General features: G+C 33.9%; 1 protein-coding gene across 4 annotated transcripts in view; it reads right to left on the bottom strand.

The window, feature by feature from the left end:
- Window positions 1-10996: 10996 nt before the first annotated feature.
- Window positions 10997-22115, bottom strand: part of SS18 (SS18 subunit of BAF chromatin remodeling complex) — a 63384-nt gene continuing 52265 nt past the window's right edge. For all 4 annotated transcript variants that reach the window (XM_019741245.2, XM_019741246.2, XM_074340210.1 and 1 more), the window contains one exon: window positions 10997-12831. In XM_019741245.2, the coding sequence (XP_019596804.1) occupies window positions 12805-12831 (27 nt within the window). In that variant the 3' untranslated portion in view covers window positions 10997-12804. The remainder of the gene's footprint in view (window positions 12832-22115) is intronic.

Genomic DNA, 22115 nt, shown 5'->3' with positions numbered 1-22115 from the left:
CAGAGGTGCCAAACGAGGAGTGACGTGAGAAATAAGGAGTGGCGAACAGTGAAATGATACCAAGAGGTAGTCAGAAGGAATGAAAATTATCCATTCATTTATAGGATCATTTGTTCAGTCATTCAACCCTTATTGAGAATTCGTTTTTGCTGAGCACTCTGGAGAGGTTGAAAATCTAGTGTATTAAAAGTGGGACCTTTTATTTTAGCCTTACTTGAGGCTGAGGTCCAAAACAATCCCACATAAGGATGTGGCCCACCTAAACAGGATTTGCTAAGGAAGCAGCTAAGACTTTTTTCCCAACGCCCCCCTTAAGAACATAAAATAAGTTAAAATGATGTGATTAGATTAGATGAAATATAGTATATTTAGTTCAACCTGGAAGGTAGTATTCCTTTCTGAAGATAATTTTAGATCTGAGTTTCCAACTATGAAGTGATATAATATGAATTATCCTTTTCAGCCTGAATTTTCACACATCTTCCTTTTTCTGCTGTGGCAAACTTATTAATGCACCAGTCCAAACACGAGTGTACAGATCCACAGATGCTTACCAAGGAGCTCTTGCTATCTATTTTTCATAAAAGAAATTATTACTAAAAATTACATGTCAGGCCAGAAGCCTATCACCCCTCATGTAAGAAAACTGTCTATTAGAAGAACTTGGAAATGCTTAGAAACCATGAAAATGTTAATGAAGAAAACAGGTTTAACAGGCAACTTAATTGAATATGGTTGAGTGAATATTATGGAGTAAGGAAAGCCACTTGGAATGTAACAGAATGGGGAGAGTACTACAGAGGGAAGGAGAAATGCTGGGAAAGAGAGCATTGTTAAGGTAGAATGAGCGTGCAGCAAAAGGCTATGATAGAGCTATAAAGAGAGAAAGCACAAGAAGTTCATGATGGGAAGATCGTTACATGTATCATATAGTTGGCTATATTAGTGAAGGAGCAAAATAGCAGTTTCCTAGCAAGTTGTAGAATCCTAATGGTTTAGTGCTGGGCACAGAAGAGGATAACAGAGACCAAAATAAAGAGAGGAATGTCATCAATGTCATCATTTGTCCATCTGCATTCCCATAAAAATGAACTCCCCCAAGAAAACTTATTTTTATTTATTAATAAGGGGATACTGGACAAAGTTAGCTATGCTTACTATTTTATAACCATAAAATTATTGCAGTGCTATAATTCATTAATAAATCACTAGTATGACCAGGCAAACTACGCCTGACCGACTTAAATATGAAATGTATTCTTCTATTACACAGCTGACATATAAACATTTACACAGGTTCACAATCCCTTATCCGAAACTCCTAGGACCAGATGTATGCATATGCAGTATGTGACATGGCACTTCCAGGGGAATCTGAGTCAGATAAAGACAGACTGTAAATAACCTCACCATAGGTCAGACCTAATTTTGCAGCCAGATGACCTCAGGATAGGTAAGTATTATGGAATTGTGGAGAAGATACTGTGTATATTGTTAAATCCCTGAATTTTACCTCTAACCCATCTGTTTTATTACTTCATTTACAATATATAAATCCTAAATTTCTGCATACATCATAGTTTATAACCAACGTTCTCCATACACTTTCTTTCAACAAATATTTATGGAACTCTTATTACATAGTAGGCATTATTCTAGGCACTGAGTGACCAGCAGTAAACAAGGTCCCTGCCTTCAGGGAGCTGACAATGAGTCCCCTCTGGGCAATGAGGAAATTCATAAATGAGCTACAGATTAAAGAATTATTTGATTCCTAAATCTAGGCACAGCTCCTAAAAGGGCCAGAAACCACATCTTACACCACACCTACTTACGTTATTTGATACGTAAAATGTAAGAAATTCATAATCGGGCTTGCTTATACAGCTCTTTTATGGTACACTTTTAACAAAATTTGGAATGTACAGTACATTTATATTTACTTCTCTTCCTAAATCTGCTCTCTTGTGCCTTACTATTTTACTTTTGGTCAATTTATAGCTTTTATTTATTTAAAAACAGATTTGGTTCTTTTTGGCAATTCTATTTTTTTGTTTTATTTAATTTATGCTCTTATCTTTATTATTCTCTTCAAAATCCTTCCTTACTTTGTTTTTATCTGCATTTAATTTTAACTTCCTCATCTATATTCCTGAGTTAAATTTATTTTCCAAATTTTGTTTTTACATAAAGGCATTCAAGGCTATTACTTCTAAGAACTGTTGTATCAGCATCTCATGAATTTAGATTTTAGAATTTTTATTGTAACTCAGTTCTCATTTTTTTAAATATTCACTGTGATTTTCTGTTTAACTACAAGTTGTTTATGAATAAATTTTGGAAGTTCCCAGTACATGTATTGTCAAAGAGAAAGTGATTTATATAACGATTCTTCAAAATATGATCAGACTTTTGTAAATTAAGGTCAATTTTTATAAATATTACATGTACTTGAAAGAATGTATACTGTAAGGTACAGGATTCTTTATTACATTTTCTGCATCAGTGCTAGCCAACATTGTATCCACTGGCCAAATGTGGCTACTTAGCACTTGAAATGTGACCAGTGATGTGCTGTGTGAAATACAAACTAGATTTCTAAGACCTACTATGAAAAAAAGAATGTAAAATGTCTCATGAGTTTTATACATGTTGAAATAGCTTTTTCGATATAGTGGGTTAAATGAAATATATCTAAATAGTTCCCATTTCTACATTTTTAATGTAGCTTCTAGAAAATGTTAAATTACATTATTTGGGGCTGACATTATATTTCTATTAGATAGAACAGTTCTATACTCTTGTTGTCTGTTTAACGAGCTTCTGCTTGAAGTAGATTAAAATTCTACGATTTTGAAGTTTTACATTATTGTTTGTAATTCTTTTTGCTTTTTATATTTCAAAGTTAGTATATCTTGAATGGTTTTTCTTATTACTTAGGATCCTTCTTTATTCCTATTGTTTTTGCTTTAAATTCTACTTTGATATTAATATACCTGTATCTACTTCATTTTTTTAGTAATATCTCTTAATAAGCGTAATATAGTTGTTTCCCAATTTGTCTTTTAATAATTTTAATCTGTTTATATTTATTGTAATTATCAATATATTTAGATATAATTCTATCATTTTCTTTTGTGATTTTTTTGTTACTTTTCTCTCTTTTCTTCTTCCTTCATTCCTTCTTTCCATTGGATTAATACATTTTCTCTATTTCTTCTCTTTTCCTTCTCACTCCCTCTTCTGGCTCTAAATTTATGAATTGTATTTGTTTTGTTTTTTAATGTTGACTCTTACATTTTTAATACTAATCTTTTAACACTGTTCTTACAACTTGACCTGAAAATTTTCCCAAAAGTCTATAAAGTTTTTGTCTTTCTATTCTCCTGACCATGAAAGTCCCTTAGCATGCTTTATCAATTCATTCATCATGCTTCGTAATTTGTATCTTTATTGTATCAGCTACCTATTTAATGCTGCATAACAAAGAATTCAAAAATCAGTGACGTAAAACACTAAATATTTGTTTAGTTTAAGAGCCTGCAGAATCTAGCTCACCTGGACTAGACTTGCTTATGCATCTGTGGTCAGCTGGCTGATTGGCTCGGTGGCTCTATTGATCTTGATTGGAAGTTGGCTGGTGTCAATTGTGTTGATTTGGCTTTGCGTCATATGTCTCACATTCCTTCAGCAGGTTAGCCTGGGCAGATTTCTACAGCAAATGCAAAGGTACAGACTGGAAGCAGAACTGCACCAGTGCTTTTACAAGATTGTGTATGAGTCACATTTGCTAACATTCCACTGGCCAAAGCAAGTTCCATAGCCAAACTCAGAATCGAGGGGCAGGAAAATTAACTGCCTCTTCTGTAATAGGAACTGCAAAATCCCATGGCAGAGGGGCAGGAACTCAGAAAGTGGTAAAGAATTGAGGTCATGAATGCAACTGACCTATCACATTTAACTTAACCTTTTCTTTGCACCTCAAAAGAAGTCATCTGTTTCCTATGAATTTTATTTGGCAAATTTTATGTAATCTCTATTCTTTTATGCTTCCTATACCTCCTGGATTATATTATTATTATTATTATTGGCTGAAGTACATCTCTATGGATGATAAACTGTCTTGGTCTCTATAAGTCTGAAATTTTTGTTCTCACTATAGTTTAGCTTGTGTAACATTCCAATTGACTTATTTTCCCTGTATCTTTTAATTGTTGTAGAAAATTCCTAAGTTTTATTTATAATGTGCCTTTTCTCTCAGATTGTTTTTAGATTTTTTTTTTCTTTCTAAACACCATTATTATTATTATTGGTGAATATGGATTTATTTTTCCTTGCCCTGATTGGATTTAGGGTGAATTTACAATCTGAGTATTCAGATTCAACTGTGGAAAACTGTCAGCGTCTCATTTTTTAAATGTATTGCTTTTCTACCGATCCCATTTCCTTCTGGAGCTACCTTCTTAAAACTCTGCCTTCACTTCCATATAAATTTCTGAATCCTTTTCTTTGTGCTCCAGTGTATTTTCTCATGCTATCATCTAATTCACAAATTTCCTCTTCAACTGTGTTTAGTTTATGCCAGTTAAGCTTATTTCAATGATTCTATTTTTCACTTGTAACATTTCTCAATGATTTTTATACATTTTATTTCTCCATCTTTTTTTTTTAATTTCATTACCTATTTGAGGATCTATGTAAGTTAATCATTTCCTTGTGCATCCTAAACATTTATATTTTAAAATGTCAGCCTGTCCTATAAAATTAATTTTATGTGGTGGGAAGACATGTTCAGCCAAGTGATTTTGTTGACGTATTTTGAAGTTTTAGTTCATAGGCTTATTTAAAGGTCTTTTGTCTTTTTTTTTCTCTCTTCCCCACTCTTCCTCTTACACCAAATCCAATCTGGGCCCTTACACCAAATCCAATCTTTGAGAACTTATTCTGTACAATGATTATTTTAGGAATACTTTAGACCTATAATTACCAAACTTCAGAGTACCTTGGTTTAGCTCCAGATCAAGAGGCTAAATGTTATTTTCTAGCATCATGCTCAGCTTCCTCAAAGCAAGATCCTAGGTAAGTCAGCAGCAAGCTTTTTAAAGCCTCCTTTTATAAGTGGGAATAGTGGAGGAGTCACATTCTAGCTTCCAATTTCAAGCAGTAAACCTGGCTCCAATATCTGATCTTGTGTAGTATCTTTAGTATCTATTACTTCATAGGAGCCCATTTCTCAAGTACCACTACCAGCTTCTAGACTCAGAACTGAGGAAGCCCATGGTTTCAGCCTCACTCACCAATTTACGTTTGCTCCATTTTTATTCCATTGAGATGCTGACCTTGTTTGAGCCTGGCTATCCTTGGTTTGGTTCTTTTTTTATTTAGTAATAGTAGTGTTTGGAGAGGGCACATCAAAGCATGAAATACTGTCTCCTTGACCAGAATTCTACATGGAATGTTCACTCTCTCTCTCTCTCTCACCCCAAAACAAACCAAGAAAAAAACCTATACACATTCTTTCTGGGCCTTAAGTGACTAACCTTGATCATTTTGTTTCCAAAGAAATTGTCAAAATGACACATTTTTAGTGATACTAATGATTAAACATAACTGTTATCTTCCAACAGACTATTGCAAATTACGGTGCAAAGCCATTTAATTGTCAGAACATTTAGGTAGATTTTATTTCAAAGAACCAGTGAGTTAAGTGCCACTGATTTGCAGCTTGGAATTCAATTCCTTATGAAAATCCAGTTATAACTTATTAAAACTCAAAATGCTTTTTTGGGGGGTGGGGAGGAGGTATGGAGGATGAATGACTTTCAGAATAGCCTGAGAGTCGTGAATAAAGAAAAACATTGCTGTGTTTATTTAGAGAGTATTACCCCTTGGAGCCAGCGTTTGCACTAATGCATTTTACATTAGCGTGCCGCATCAGGAAATCCTGACTTTTTGGTGCCAAGGGGGTAATTAATATCAGTTCATGTTTTCAAAATGGTTGTGTTTATGTGGGAATGAGGACTGAGCACTAACATGTAGAGCTTGAAGTATGAAAGCTTGCTGTGAAGCGAGATCTTGGGAAAGAATGGAATACTGAAATTACTGAACAGGAAATAGGATTTCTATGGATAGAATAATATTAGTACTGAAAAGAAGCCACAGCCACACTTCCTTGCTCTTAATTTACTAAGCATTAACAGAAATAATTCTCTAGGAGAGTCATATTGATAGAAGATAAAATCCTTGATGTCTATAAATAGTATTCTGAACCAGATATCAGGAGTCCCAAAAAGTTTTAAATAATTGTTGTATTAAATACTGTATGAAAAACAATCATTATTCCAAAATACCCTTCCTTAGCGAATAGCTAAACCTCTTGCATACATAAAATTCTTCCTATTTTCCCTAAGCTGAATAGTAAGAGCCACTATAGGTTAAAATCAAAATGCTTTCAGAACACCATTCCCTCCTTGCCCAAAAGGAAAGTTGGCAGGGAAACTAGAACCAAAGTACACACTTCATACAGTGAAAGTCAGAAAACTAAGAAAACAGCAAGAAAGTAGTAGAGAAAAAATTTCAAAGAACACATTAAAGTGGTAGAAGCCAAAAAAAAAAAAAAAAAAAAAGAAAAACTAAGAGATTTTATGAAGTCTTTCCTAATTCTCAAAATAAGCACTTAGGAAACATGTTATTTATAAAATTTTATCAACATTTTAACTAAATCTGTTACTAAATACAGCATCCAATTCATTCAAGTGATTGAAAGCAGAGGATGATCTTAAAGGAAACAAAGAATTTTGTCCTACTTCATTAGTCAGAAATAGGGACTGAATGATCATGGTACACTACACACACAATACACAAACCTCTCTTTCCTAAAGAAACTATGATTCCATACAGAGTAGTGTCATAGGGTAGTATGAACTGGCCTTCCACTGCATTAGCCTAACATTAAAGTACAGACTTTGCTGCTGTAACAAACACCTAATAAGAGAGAAGTGTTATTTCTCTCATGCCAAAGTCCAAGCTAATAGGCAGTAGAGTGGGATTCATGAGGCCATTCAGGTGACTTTTGATTCAATCCAGTTGCACTGACATTCTGTAGAGTATTTTTCCAATCTGTAAGGCCAAGGCTCACCACTAATGTCATGTTCCAGCCCTTTGGAAATGAAAAACAGAAAACAGAGCACACGTTTAAAGATACGTTCTAGAAGCTGCACACATCACTCTAGCTCACATCCCACTGGCTGAACTTTGTCATGTGACCACACCTAACTTCAAAAGAGGCTACCGTGTTTCCCTGAAAATAAGACCTAGCTGGACAATCAGCTCTAATATGTCTTTTGGAACAAAAATTAATACAAGTCCTGGTCTTATTTTACTATAAGACCCGGTCATAATATAATAAATATAGTATGATATACACACTATAATATAATACCGGGTCTTATATTAATTTTTGCTCCAAAAGATGCATTAGAGCTAATTGTCCGGTTAGGTCTTATTTTCGGGGAAACACAATAGCTAGCCATATGCCCACCCAACTTGGGGGTTATTTTTAGAGGAAAACAATAATGGCAAATAATCAGTATTCCCTAAAAGAGATAAAAAATGATAAAAAACACTAATATTCAGGATTATTTAATTCATGTATTTTAACTTCAAATAATTATTTTTAATGTAGTTTTCATGAGAAACCTCCCAATGTTTTTCATAGTTAAGGACTATAGCCCAAACATAAATGCATCCATCACTCACATATCTAAGTTACTGAACTATGGCTCTCTATCAGGAAAAAGATAATAAAAAATACATTTATCCACATATATGCACAATTATATAACACATATGCAAAGTGTGATAAAAAATACAGTGACTGTTTAAATAAAAATTGATTACAGTAAAAGACATAATTAATTACATTAATACCCCTCAGAATAGTCCCCCACTTCGAACACATTTATCCCATCGTTCTTGCCACTTTCTGAAGCAGTTCTGGAAGTTCTCTACCTTGAGTGTCTTTAGTTGTGCTGTCGTGGCTGCCTCGATGTCCTGAATCATTTTGACTTTGGGGACGAGCCAAAAGTTGCACGGTGACAGATCGGTGAATAAATGGATGGGGACACACTGTAATGTTTTAATTTGATAGAAATTACCATATACCAGAGCGATATGTGACAGAGTGCTGTCATGATGGAGGATGATTTACGACACTTTAAAACACACTGTCTCTCACACCCAACTGACTGCACGAAACTAATTGAAACTTGTCACACACTGGTACTAAGGTTTGATACACCACTTCCTGTATTGAAGATCCCTGCCTTTCCGTTGGATGGCACTCAGCAGCAGCATTCACCGTATTTTTTGATCACACCTCATATATACCCCTTTCATTCTCAAGTTTAACAGATTGAGCAATAAATTGTATGATCATCTTATTTATAGGTCTTTATTGAATTAATGAAAATGTATTAGATTGTTTATTTCTAAAACTTGGAGTTTTAAACAATAAAAAAGATTTGGTATCAATTTCTTAATGTTTTTGGTAAGTAATCAAATCAAGATACTTTTGGGAAGCTATGTAGATAATTAATAGGATATAAAAAATTAAAGAGTTTGCAAACTTCAACAAGCAAAACTCTCCAATCTATTCTAGTTATTCTATGTAAAAACACATTTCAGTAATTCTCTTAAAAAGCCAGTCATTGTTTATACCTTGGCAGTTAACTCTTATCTAATAAAAAACACCTTGCTAGAGGGAAAAACCACACCACTTTATGCCAATTAAATGAAGTTATACTTAAAAGAATGTAACTAGTTTTTGAAATAGCATAAATCAAACATGCCTTAACTATAATTGTTTTAAATAAACAGAATAAGGTGACATCTCAAATCACTGGTTTACTCAATAAATAAATATCCATAGAGAAAAAAAGTTAACGTTCTAAATCATACATGTACAATAAATTTTCAAAACACAGAAGCACATATAGGAATATTTTTAAACATTTGGAAGTTAGGGAGGTTACAACAAGCTATGAAATTGACTATATAAAATCTTAAAACTTTAATACAGTGAAATACATCATAGCCAAAATTAAAAAATAAACAGACTAAAGAAACGTGCCATGTATAGAAGAAACAAAGTATTAATATGTGTATATACAGAAAACCATAAATAATTATACGTATTTGTGTATATGTATTTATATTATTTCCTCTCTCTTACAAAACAAATATCCCAACAGAAAAATGGACAAAAGACATTAAAAGGTATTTCAGGGCAAAAAAATAATAAGTGTTATTAAACATTTGAAATGATGCTTAAACTTACAAATATTAATAAATCTAATGTAATTCAAATTAAATTCTGATAGCATTTTTTAAAGCATACTAGAACTGCAAAAATTAACAAGACTATTAATATGATTTTGGCAAGGATATATCTTTTAAGGGAACACCTTTTAAAATGTACATTGCCTTACACCTAACAAGTTAGAAATTTACTGTATAGAAATACCCCAGAGTAAGCACACAAAAATATTTTTTTTGCCAGGTAGCTTATGAAAGCTTTGTTTTTGCAGTAGTAAAAAATTAGGACCAACACAAGAATAGAGAGCATTCAGGATATTTGTAACTTTAAAAAAAAAAAAAAAGGAAGTTGCAAAATACTATTGCTAGTGTAATTCCATTTTGTTTTAAAAGACAAACCAACAATATATGTTGGCTTGTGTGTAAAATGAAACAGGAAAAAATGTGTATCAAACCTCTTAAAAATTGTTACCTTTAAGAGATGAAATTATGGAGAATTTTCACTTTCTGTGCAATCTATTTCTGCTAATGTCTTAACTATTTAACATGAATGATTCAGATGAAAGAAAAGGCAGTGACTTATTCATACAATTTCTGAGATGGTTTCTAATTTACTGTTAACACTAAAATAGAGAATCTGAGAAACAGATAAAGTCCCTAAGTAGTAAGGTGCTTTTTAAAAGAGTACTTGTCTTTAACAGATGCCTACAGAAATTAAAGGACATATTGTATGCTTCAATTTGTGGGTCGGTGTATAGACAACACATGATTGGCCATGAGTTGCTAAGTGAGTAAGTTGGGTAACTGGTATACGTGTTCTCTCCACTTTATGTTTGAAAACCCGATTTAAAAAAAAAAAAAAAAGCAAAAACAATGTCACCACAATTCTACAAAATAATACTAATATATTCTCAAACAACTAAATTAGCAGTTAAATATTTTTAAATGTTAATTAATAATCACCCTGCATTTTCTTAGTAATATTTTGCTTCTGAAATTTTATGGGATGTAATAATATCTCTTCATTTTAATAATATGCATTTTGATAAAATAAAAATTTCAGTTTTAGTATAGTCCATATGGGAATGTCAAATTTGGTAGAAAGCTACTGGTAAAGTTCTTACTAGGTATCAAAGGAGTAAGGTAATTTTTGTCATCACCAATTAAAAACTTTTACGAAATAAGACTGTTATAAAACAATTAAACCTTGCAAATACACTAGTCTCCAGGAAGACAGTCCTAGAGGAAATTCTGCTTATTAAAATTGCAATTTTAGTTTCCATTAAAAGGAGAATAAGACAACAGAAGATGGGTTGGCAAGACAAATTATTTCTTAATGTCAGTTGAGCTTATTTCAAATGAGATAACATATCTACACCAGGTTGGGTTTAGTACAATTTTGTCTCCTCAACTCATTTATCTAATTCAGTCATCTTGATTATAGCCTTATGGACTTCATTTTCAGAGAAAGAAATCTGTAACAAACAGCCCACACAACATGCTGATTACTGAACAGTTAATTCTAATTAACTTGGGCATGGCAAGAGAATTTTGATAAAGTCCTAGAATACAAATATATTCTGCTTATACTGGACTAACTTATATAAAGAAACCCACAGCATAGTCTCCAGACAAAACAAGAAAGTCAAAGAGATCCAATTTAAAGAAACAAATGAGAAAATTAAAATCACAAATAATTTATTCTTCCGTTAGAGTTGATACAGTTTTAAATAGCAACAAAGTACACAGTGGTGGAAAATTGGCACAGAACCGATAAGCATTTCAATCACAATAAGGCTGTCCATGCTTTATGTGTTTAAACTTGATGTCCATTTTCTATTGACCAAGTTGGAAAAAAACCTTTTCTGACCTTAAAACTCACTCTCCCCCACACCTCTCTCTCGCTCTCTCTCATTCTCTCTCTCTCTCTCTCCCCCCCACTTCTCATACATACACACACACACATACACACACACACACACACACAAAGAAATTCCTTTTGATTACAGTATGTTGAGGACAGTATGTTTTGCTTATTCAAATTAATGGCACCCCTTCTGTTTTGTTTCCAGTTAGAAGTGGGAAAAACCAATTCAATTATAAAGAATACATCTTATTCCCTGGGCATAGGCAACTGTGATAAAAATAGCAACTTACCTTTGGGCTAGATGTTTTCAGAGTACACTTAAATAATTGTGGTTATAAACTTCTCAATGCATGATTTCCTGCTCAATGCAATATCCCTGACTTAAGCTAAAATTATCAGGCACAGGACAGTCTCAAATATGATTAAATATGCCATGCTAATAAACAAGGTCATCTAGAATGCAAACTCTATGCTTTTAATACAGATCATACTAAACCTCATCAATAAGCATTTCCCTAAACATCTGTTATATTAACCAACATAAAAAAGGGAAAAATTTAAATGTGTCCCTTTATAAATGGTATTATTTCCAGTTAGAAAGTTGAAATAAAGGTTTGTAAGTCTCCTAAACTCATCTATTATATAAACCAATTAACCTTCTAATGTTAAAAAATAAAATTACTGGATCAATGTTGACTTCTTTGATATCATTTATAAAATGCTGTGATATTACGTACTAAGTTCCCTGATTACTCAAAGTAAAATTAACACTTCCATTTTCAGTTATTGCTATTTTAGGAGAGGATTACCATTTCATTTACATAAAACTGTTACCAAGATTCTTCAGATCCAACATGAATTCTTATTGCCTCACATTTCAAAACTGTATTATAAATGATCTTTATAAAAAGGTTTTAATCCACAAAACTGGAAAGCTTTAAAAAAACGTCGTTTTACTCAAAACTGTATCACAGTGTTCTTGATTATCTAACAGATAAAACACATCTGAATTTCCTCTAAAAAGCATTAACAGTGGACATATGGTGTGCTTTGCCTTCTCCCTCACCTTTATCTTTATAGTACACCATTTTGAGACCAACACAACCAAGCATCCACCATGCTCCAATCCACATTAATAGAGGATCTATGATTCTGTCCAATGCGTTGTACCGCCTTGCATATTCACCACACGAAATAAACATAATATACAAAATATTGCTGCTGTAAAAAGTGTACATTTCCCTCTTCCCCTTACAAAAGAATCTGTGGAAAAGTATTAAATTCCCTTAACCTTCATAAACATACAAAGCTGTTCACACCTTTCAGTCTGTAACAGTCCATTTGAAACACAGTTCCGTAATCATTGCAAATTGGTTATGTTGTATTTTCTGTCCAATGTTGCCATCTAGAGTAGAAATGCGAAATTAAGAGTATATTTGAGCTACTAAAGCCTTTTACAACTAAGCCACAAAGACTGCTTACTGATGAAACAGCCACTTATCCACAAGGTTTTTCCAAAAACTAGATGGAATGGAAGGATCTCTTCACAAGGAGGTGTCCACAGTGCTGAGGTGACAATATGGCTGCTAATAGATACAGGCTATTGGAATGTAAGTACTTTTTCACTGCTGGTAATTTCCATACTGTCCCTAAAAGATAAATTTTAAAAGATAATTAGAAAACAGCTTGATCATAATAGTCTGGCACAGAAAATTACAAACAAATCTTAACACTGCCATACTACAAAAGCAACTGCCTCTACCACAAACAAAAATTATTATGTATTTAGGTAGACAGTATCTCTGAAATTTCTTCTGATATTACACTCAATTGCAAATGGATTTCAGAGTCTCTCAGCATAGAATAATATTACCTGTCACACAGTGGAAATTTTAAAGTTTGGTAAATTTTGTTGAATTAAATTGAGTAAAAATGAGTGAGAAGTTCTGGTTCTAAATCCTGGTGTGGTATATATATTAGTACATAAATTTTATGCTAGTATAAAAACATTGTGACTATTTAACTTATTATAACTACTAGTATAAGTTAACATGAAGGGTATTGGGATAAGTGGCAAGGATGGAAAGATAGCTAGAAGAAGATAAAGGGAAAAGAACCTTCTATCCATATTAAAGAATTAGGGTCCCTGAGGCCAACAAAGTGTCAGGAGAGGTATTCAGACAGGCAGCTGATACATTAAATCAAGGGAAATTTGTTTTGGTTTTGTTGCTTTTAATAAAGTAGACTTGACAACCTGTAACCTGACTGAATAGGAGAGAAATAGAGAGTACAGATATCAAAGAGGTGTGATAAAGTAGCAAAATTCTACAAAGGAGGGAAATGATGTCTAGTATACAACTGTTACGTTTCACTTTTGGAGAACAGAAGGAACATCTTCCCTCTAAAATAAGAAAAAGAGAACAGAAACATACTAGAAAACATATATAACAAAACTTTCTTAAATGTTTTTAAAATAGATGCTCATTAAAGCACCTATTCTCCAAAAATAGTACTCATTAGAAAGTACATAATCAGCTGTTTCCTTTGGTTAAATTTCCCTCTCTAAGTCACATTAACTTTATCAACAAAATATTCTAGAGTTGAAATACCTCTGTACCATAGGAAACAGTGCCCTAAAAGTTCACATTTCCATATAAGTAGATATACTTGAAAATCTACTGAATTCCACTACATATCTAATGGATTAAAGCACTATAAGTAGAATTAAGGTATTTAAAATATTACCATACTTTACAGTTATATTTAGCAAAATTTAAAGTCAATGCGCATCCTGAAATATTTGGTAGGTAGAATATCAAATCTAGGATTTGCTTTAAAATACTCTGAAAGAAAAAAATTAGTCTGGGGGGGGTACATAAAACAACATCGGCAAAATGTTGATAATTCTGGAAGTTGGTTAGTAGGTACAAAGAAATCATATGATACTTCTCTTTTCTATAATACAAAGTTTAAAATAAGAAATATAAGTCAATGCACGGCATACAGGAGCTTATTATTAGGTTGGTGCAAAAGTAACTGCAGTTTAAAAGGTTAAAAATTGCAAAACTGCAATTACTTTTGCACCAATCTAATATATTCAATTGCTAGATGATCTAAATACTAAAGCTGAGTTTAAGTCCCAACTCTATTGTTAACTTTCTATTTGAGTCTAAAAAAGTTCTTTGAGACTCAGTTTCTTCACCTTTAAGGTGGGACTGTAACATCTCCATCTCTGAATCTCAATTTCCTTTCTGTTCATGGCTACATTAATTCCTACCCTCATTTGTTTGTTAGGACACTTAAATAAGAGAGAACATGAAAAAGGGCTTTTTAAAATTATAAATAAGTATAAATAAGCAAGTCTCAATGTTGAAGGGAAATGCTCCTGTATGACGAAAATGAGTTGCATACATTACGAATAATGTGAAAGCAGAAGAGAGGTTAAAAACTGCTGTGCTATATAAATTATAATTTATCTACTACATTATGAATTACTTGAGGGTAGAGATTAAGTCTTATCCATCCTCATGCCCCAAGTAGTGAAGAGTGCCTCACACATAAGACTGCTTCAATAATGTATACCAAATATTATATTCAAGCAATTATAAACATTTATTGAGCAAATATTATATGCTCATCACCCTAATAAATTTGAAAACAAATAATTAAAGTACAATTACAGAAGTTCTACAAGAGTTCAGAAAGGAAAAGGTTAACACAGCTAAATTAATTAGAAAAACATTTCAGAGAATGTGGGAGCCTTAAGAGAATAGTAAAATTTAAATACAAAAGAAAAAGGGGCAATTCAAATAAAAGGAATAGCAAAAGCAAAGGCATAGAGGAAAAAAAATCACTAAGATTGCTTAGGGAAGTGGAGAATAAAAGATAACATACAATAATGAGGAGTAGGAGCTATTAATTATTTGGTAACACAGAGTTTGAAGTCTGGCTAGTATTAACAATAGCTAATTCTTAATATACCTCAATTAAATAAAACCTTACCATGTGTTGAACACTGTAAGTGCTTTGTGTCCATCTACAACTTAAACAGTAAATATTATCTCCATTTTATGTAGAAGAAATTGAGGCAGAGAATTTAAGTAAATTGACCCACACCTGATCACAATGCTAGGATCAAATCAAATCACTGGCAAGCCCCCAAAAGTATACCCTATATTTGCAACCATTAACAAATTCCAGGATCAAAAACCTGTGTTTTCTCTACACTGCAAAGGACCATGTTAAGGGAATAAGAGGACAAGTCAAGAAGACAATATTTGCAAAAGATACATCTGAGAAAGGATTATTATCCAAAATATACAAAGAACTCTTAAAACACAGTAAGAAAACATCCCAATTAAAAAATGGACCAAAGACCTCAACAGACACCTCACCAAGGAAGACAGAAAGATGGCAAACAAGCATACGAAAAGATGTCCACATCATATGTCATTAGGGAAATGCCAAATTAAAATGAGATACCACTGTCACCTATTAGAATGGCTAAAATCTTGAACACTGACAATAGCAAATGCTGACGAGGATGTGGAGTGACAGAAACTCTCACTTATTGCTGGCGAGGATGCAGAATGGTTCAGCCATGAAAGACAAGTCTGGCTGTCTCTCACAAAATTTAACATACTCTTACCACATAATCCAGCAATCTTGCTAGATTTCAATGAGTTGAAAATGTATGCCCACACATATACCTGCACACAGAAGTTTATAGCAGTTTTAGTCCTAATTCCCAAAACTTGGAAGCAACAAAGATGTCTTTCAATAAATGAATGGATAAACAAACTGTGGTACATCCAGTCAGTGGAATGTTATTTAGCACTAAAAAAATCCACTATCAAGCCACATCAAGTGAGAAGTGTCTATCAAGTGAAAAGGCTACATACTACATGATTCCAAGTATATAATATTCTGAAAAAAGCAAATATGGAAACAGTAAAAAAAATCAGTTATTTCTAGGGGTTAGGGAGAAGAATAAATAGAGGGAACACAGAGGATTTTTAGGGCAATGAAACTATTCTGTTCAGCATAGTACTAAAATGCATGCAAGGAAAATACCCAAGTCTAAGGGAAGAAACACCCAAAAGGATTAGCGGAAACAATACTTGGTGCACACACAGGAACCGGAAATAGTGTCTATTCCCATTACCCAGAGTGAAAAACCTCGTAATTCAAGGGCATTGGGCTAAGTACTCAAAAGTGTCTACCTTTAATAGTGGGAATGTTTAGCCTAGGACTAAACACTGCTAACAAATTTTAAAAGCAATTCCCAAAAGATTAAGCTATTTCTAAATTATTTAACTGCATCCCAAAACAAAGCTCAAGACTATTTCTAAAAATACAAATATATCCATCACCCAACAAAGTATAAGTAATATTCACAATGTCTGGCATCCAATCAAAGATTATGATGTATACAAAGGATGAGGAAAATATGACTGATGAGAAGGAAAAAAAGGCAGTCAATCAAAGCTAGATGCTAGAATTAACAGAAAATATATAAAAACAGTTACCATACCATGTTTCCCTGAAAATAAGACTGGGTCTTATATTACTTTTTGCTCCAAAAGATGCATTACGATGTCTTTTCAGGGAATATCTTATTTTTTCATGTACAACAATCTGTATTTATTCAAATACAGTCATGTCATCTTCTGGAACAGCGTCATAATGTACTAAATGCATCCATCTGGCTGACAATCTTAACTGGGGCTTATTTTCAGGGTAGGACTTATTCTCAAGGAAACACGGTACTTGTATTCTGTATGTTCAAGAATTTAGGCAGAGACATGGAAGATATAAAAAAAGACCTAACTCAAGCTTCTAAAGATCAAAAATATGTCTGTGATGAAAACTACCTGGAATTGAATTAAAAGCAGTTTAATAGAGAATGAACAAGATTAGTGAACTGCAAGATATAGCAACAGAAACTATCTAAAATAAAAGAAAATTCTTTAATGCATAGAGCATCACTATAGCACAACTTTAAGCAGACAAATATACATGTCATTGGAGTCTGGAGAGGACAGAAAAGGGAATAGAGATAGAAACAGGAGAAATATTTAGTCAGAATTTTTCCAAATTTGATGAAAACTATAAAGCCACAAATCCCAGAAGCTACACAAATGCCATACATAAGAAAAATGAAATCTACACCAAGGCATGTCTAATCAAACTACTGAATACAATTTGAGTAAGGGAAATTTGTTTTCAGTTAAATAATTTGATAAAGGGAAAAAATCTTAAAAGCAGCCAGGAAAAAAAAAAAAAAAGATACACTATCAAAGAAGATAAAAATGATAGCAGATGTCTCCTTGGAAAACAATGTGAGAAAACAATGGAGCCAGTTTTTAAGGGCTGAAAGGGAAAAAAAAAAAAAACTCAACCTAGGGCTATGCCAGTAGCTCAGGTGGTTGGTGCGTCGTGCTCCTAAAGCCAAGGTCGCTGGTTCAATTCCTACATGGGCCAGTGAGCTGCGCCCTCTACAGCTAAGATTATGAACAATGGCTCTCCCTAGAGCTGGGCTGCTGTGTGTATGTGCTGTTGCCGGCTACTGTTTGCTGCCAGGAGCGGCCAGAAGACATCATGAGCGGCTGGCGAGAGCTGCCGTAAGCAGCTGTGAGCCGCCAACCCACTAGTGGCAACACACTGCCTCAGCCGGGGGGGGGGGGAGCGCAAGGCTCATAATACAAGCATGTGCCAGGGAGCTGTGTCCTACACAACTAGACTGAAAAAAGAAGTGTGGGTGGGGGACGGGGGGTGGAACGGGAAAAAGAAAGGAAAGAAAAAAAAGTGATCAATATTAAAAATTATTAAAAAACAAAAAACCTCAACCTAGAATTCTATACCCATAAAAGAAAACCTTGACAAATTGGACGTCAAAATTTCAAAATTCCTCCCTTCAAAAGACACTGTTAAGAAAATTATAAAATAAGCCATACTTTATTTTAAAAAACAAAGAAAATATCTGCAATCTGCTAATCACAGAGTTGATAAAGAACTTTTATGTAGAACATATAACGATCTCAATATTCAACAGTGAAAAACTAAAGAACCAAATTTAAACAGGAGCAAAGAAGATTTGAAGTCCTTCCTGTTAAGATAATACATAGATGGAAAATACATGAGAAGATGGACAATATCATTAGTCCTTAGGGACATGCAAATTAAAAGCACAATGAAACATCACTATGTATATATTAGAATAGGTACAATAGAAAGACTGATTATAATATACCAAGTGTTGGCAAGGATGGGGAAAACTGAAACTCTCAACAGTGGTAGTGGGAATGTAAAATGGTATAGTCAAGTTGGAAAACAATACAGCAGCTTAACAAATTAAACATACACCTACCCTATGGTCCAGCCTTTCTACTCCTACGTATTTATCCAAGAAAAACGAAAGCATGTATCTACAGATTTATACATGAATGTTCACAATACTTTAAAATGTAAAAGACCCAAACTGGAAACCCAAACTTTATCTATTTCTAGGTCAAAGGATAAACAAATAGTGGTATATCCATATAACAATAGAACACTGTTCAGCAGTTAACGAGGAATTATTGATACATTCAGTAAGAATAAACATGAAAATAATTATGCTGACTTAAAGTCAAAAAAGAGAACATACTACATGATTCCATTTATATAAAATTCTGAAAAATGTTAACTAATCTGTAGTGCAAGGAAGTAGATTAGTGGTTGTCTACGGAAGGTTTAGTGGTGAGGGGAAGAATTTCAAAGGGCACAGGAAAACTTCTGAGAATGATGGAATTTCATTATTTTGACTTTGATGAGGGCTTCACAAGTATATACACGTCAAAATATACAAAATTGTACACTTTTAAAATAGGTGGTTTACTGTATGTCAACTTTAATAAAGCTGTTTAAATATATTAAGAAGGATAGGGAAATAGAGCGAGGCAGTGGAGGATGTTATTATGTTAAACAGTAAAGGACTCAATTATATATGATATGCTAACATTTCAAAGCAGAGATTTTAAGAAAGTGAGGAAGCAAGCACTGCAGGTACAAGGGAAGGAATTTCAAAAGGAGGGAGCAGTAAATATGAAGGTACTGAGGTACAAACAAGCTTGCATGCATGCCAGTGTGACTGAAACAGAGTGAATGAGGGCACTGAATAGTTGGGATATAAACAGAGAGACGAGGTGGTGGGGTAGAAGGTGGGGACACAATTGTAGGCCATTATAAGGTCTGGCTTTCACTCTGAGTGAGACTGAAGCCACCACAGGGTTTCGTGCAGAGAGGTGGCATGATATGACCAACGTTTTTAAAAGATCATTCTGGATCCTATGTGGAGCATATCCTGTAAAGAAGCCAGGATAAAAGCAGGAAGACCAGGGAGCATACTGCTGTACCAGTCCCGATGAGTGACAGGTGTGACTTTGATTAGGGTAAGAGCAGGAGGTTGTAAAAAATGGCTAGATACCGGATATGTTTTGAAGATGATGAGATTTAATGGTTGATGAGATGTTTGATTTGCAAAAAGGAGGGCTGTCAAGGATGACTCAGGTTTTTAGCCTAAGGAACTACAAGAATCGAGCTGCTCTTTACTGAGATGGGAAAGACTGACAGAGAAACAGGAGTCTCCTAATAAGGCTTTCTCTCCCAATTTACCCCTTTTAATTCATCCTGCTATAAGATTCATCTGTATTAAAAGTTACTATTATAATTATATTACTGTTGGGTTTAAGAATCTGTATTGGTTTTCCATTGCCTTAACCATCTTGAAGAGATAAACTACTTTCCCTAAAATGAAGAGACCAATAGGTGTTTGGGGGATACAGGTAAGATCAAACATAAAACAATGTGGAAAGTAGCTAAAATGGTCCCCTCCTCATATCCTTTCCTAGTGGGGAAGCAGATGTGGCTGGCAATTACCCAAACTTCATGGATCATTATCTACAGTATAGTCCCAAATTCCTAAGAATGTTAGGGGGTGGAATATGATAATAAAAGTACAGTTGACACTTGAAAAATACGAAGGTTAGGGGCCCTGACCCTCCTGCACCATTGAAAATTGTATATAACTACAGTCAGCCCTCCACATAGGCAGATTTCCAACCGTGGAGTTCAATACAGGTTTGAACTGTGTGGGTCAACTGAACTGCAATCAACTGAAAAAAATCCATGTATAAGTAGACCTGAGCAGTTCAAATCCATGTTTTTCAAGGGTCAACTGTGTGTCATATATGTCATATACCATATTTACCAAGTGCCCTAATATGGCTTATAAGAGTCTTCCTAATCCAACCCCAAATGATCACTCTAGTCTTGCCTCTTCTTCCCCATGTTGCTGCTTTACTGGACCATACATCTCAACATCAGTCCTTTGTGAATACACTTACTTCTGACTAGAATACCCTTCCCTCTGTGTCTACTTGGCTAATAATACCTAGTCATCCTTGGGCCCTCACACTTCTGTAATACTTCCCAAGGAACATTTTCTCTAAATCTGGATTAGAAGCTCCCTTCCACAAAAATCTTGCCTTTCCTCATCCAAGTATTTCTCACACTATATATGTCACCTGCTTACGTGTCTGTATCCCATCTATACTTAAGTTCACAAAGGCAGAGTCCATGTCTATCTTAGTTCCCAATATGCCCCAATCTTGGGTACTTAACACATAAATATTGTTCAAGAAACATTTCCTTAATCGTGTTAAATTTAGAGGATTTAGAAATACGTTGATCTAGAGAAAATGGTTAGTTTATGCTGCAACATGCTGAAGTTGAGTGAAATGGCAAGACACCCAAAGAGAAATGTTCTGTACACAGGTTGAAAAATGGAGCTAAAGCTGGGTTGCGGGATGAGCTAAGGATGCTGAAAATATTAAGACAGGATAAATATAGAGACTGAGAAAACACTGAGCCATCTATTAATATTTGGGTAAAAAGAAAGATACGCATAAAGGAATCGCTGGAAATGTTAAGAGGAACAAAATAGTACAGTAACATAAGAGACCATAAAGAATGAAAATAAGAACATGTGTCAAATGTTCAAGTGAAGTCAAAAAAGATGAAGACAGTTGCTCCACGAGTCACAGGGAGCATGTCTGTTTTACTCATACGGTGTCCAGCACCCAGAGAAAATTAATAAATATTTGTTGAATGAGGTAATTAATGACCAAAAAACCTCACTTACACTGGCCCTGGAACCCTACCTTACAAAAAATAACCTACTTTTGGTAGCTTAAATGGTGAACAGACCAGATTACCCTCACCAGAAAGTCATTAGACAAACCTACAATCAATCTAAAGAAATTGCTAACATAATAACTCATTTCCATTATAGAGTATGTATGAGAATATTCACAAAACAATGACTATGGCACAGATTATTAATTCTAAGAAGTTTCCTGTTGAAAAGAAAGAACTAAACTAAACACTAGATATAAGAGAATACAGTTGTCTTAGGATGAGGTACACCTGTATATACTGAAGGTAAAAGGAAAGATAACAGGGAAGAAAGATTAAGAGAAAAGATTACTTGAGAAAATGGATAATGTGTATGAAAGGAGGTAACAGAGACAGGTGGTAAGTATGAATTAAAAAAGAAGGAATATCACAGAGGTGAAAGAAGTATAGTGGATATGCTAAAGTGAAGAGAAGAGCTAATAATAGCACTGACAGATGGACTCCACATCTCAATAGGTCAATGCATAGTCTTCAGCAATAAAAAAGGAAGATCAGAGAAATTCGGGGCTTTTGAACAAGGAATGATGTTTGGAATAGCTAAGGGAAGTATACCCGGGGGTAAAGATGAGACAGGGAATTACTGACTATGAAATATGAATGAGTGATTGTGAATGAATGCTGGTACCTAGAGGTAAGACATGTTTTCTTATGTTATAGTAATTATGATCCATTGTGCTAGCATTCTACAAAAAAAGAC

Source organism: Rhinolophus sinicus, linkage group LG09 (genome assembly GCF_036562045.2).
Source record: "Rhinolophus sinicus isolate RSC01 linkage group LG09, ASM3656204v1, whole genome shotgun sequence".
NCBI lineage: Eukaryota > Metazoa > Chordata > Mammalia > Chiroptera > Rhinolophidae > Rhinolophus > Rhinolophus sinicus.
Note: the sequence above shows the minus strand (reverse complement) of the source record. Positions and strands in the feature narration are given on the sequence as shown.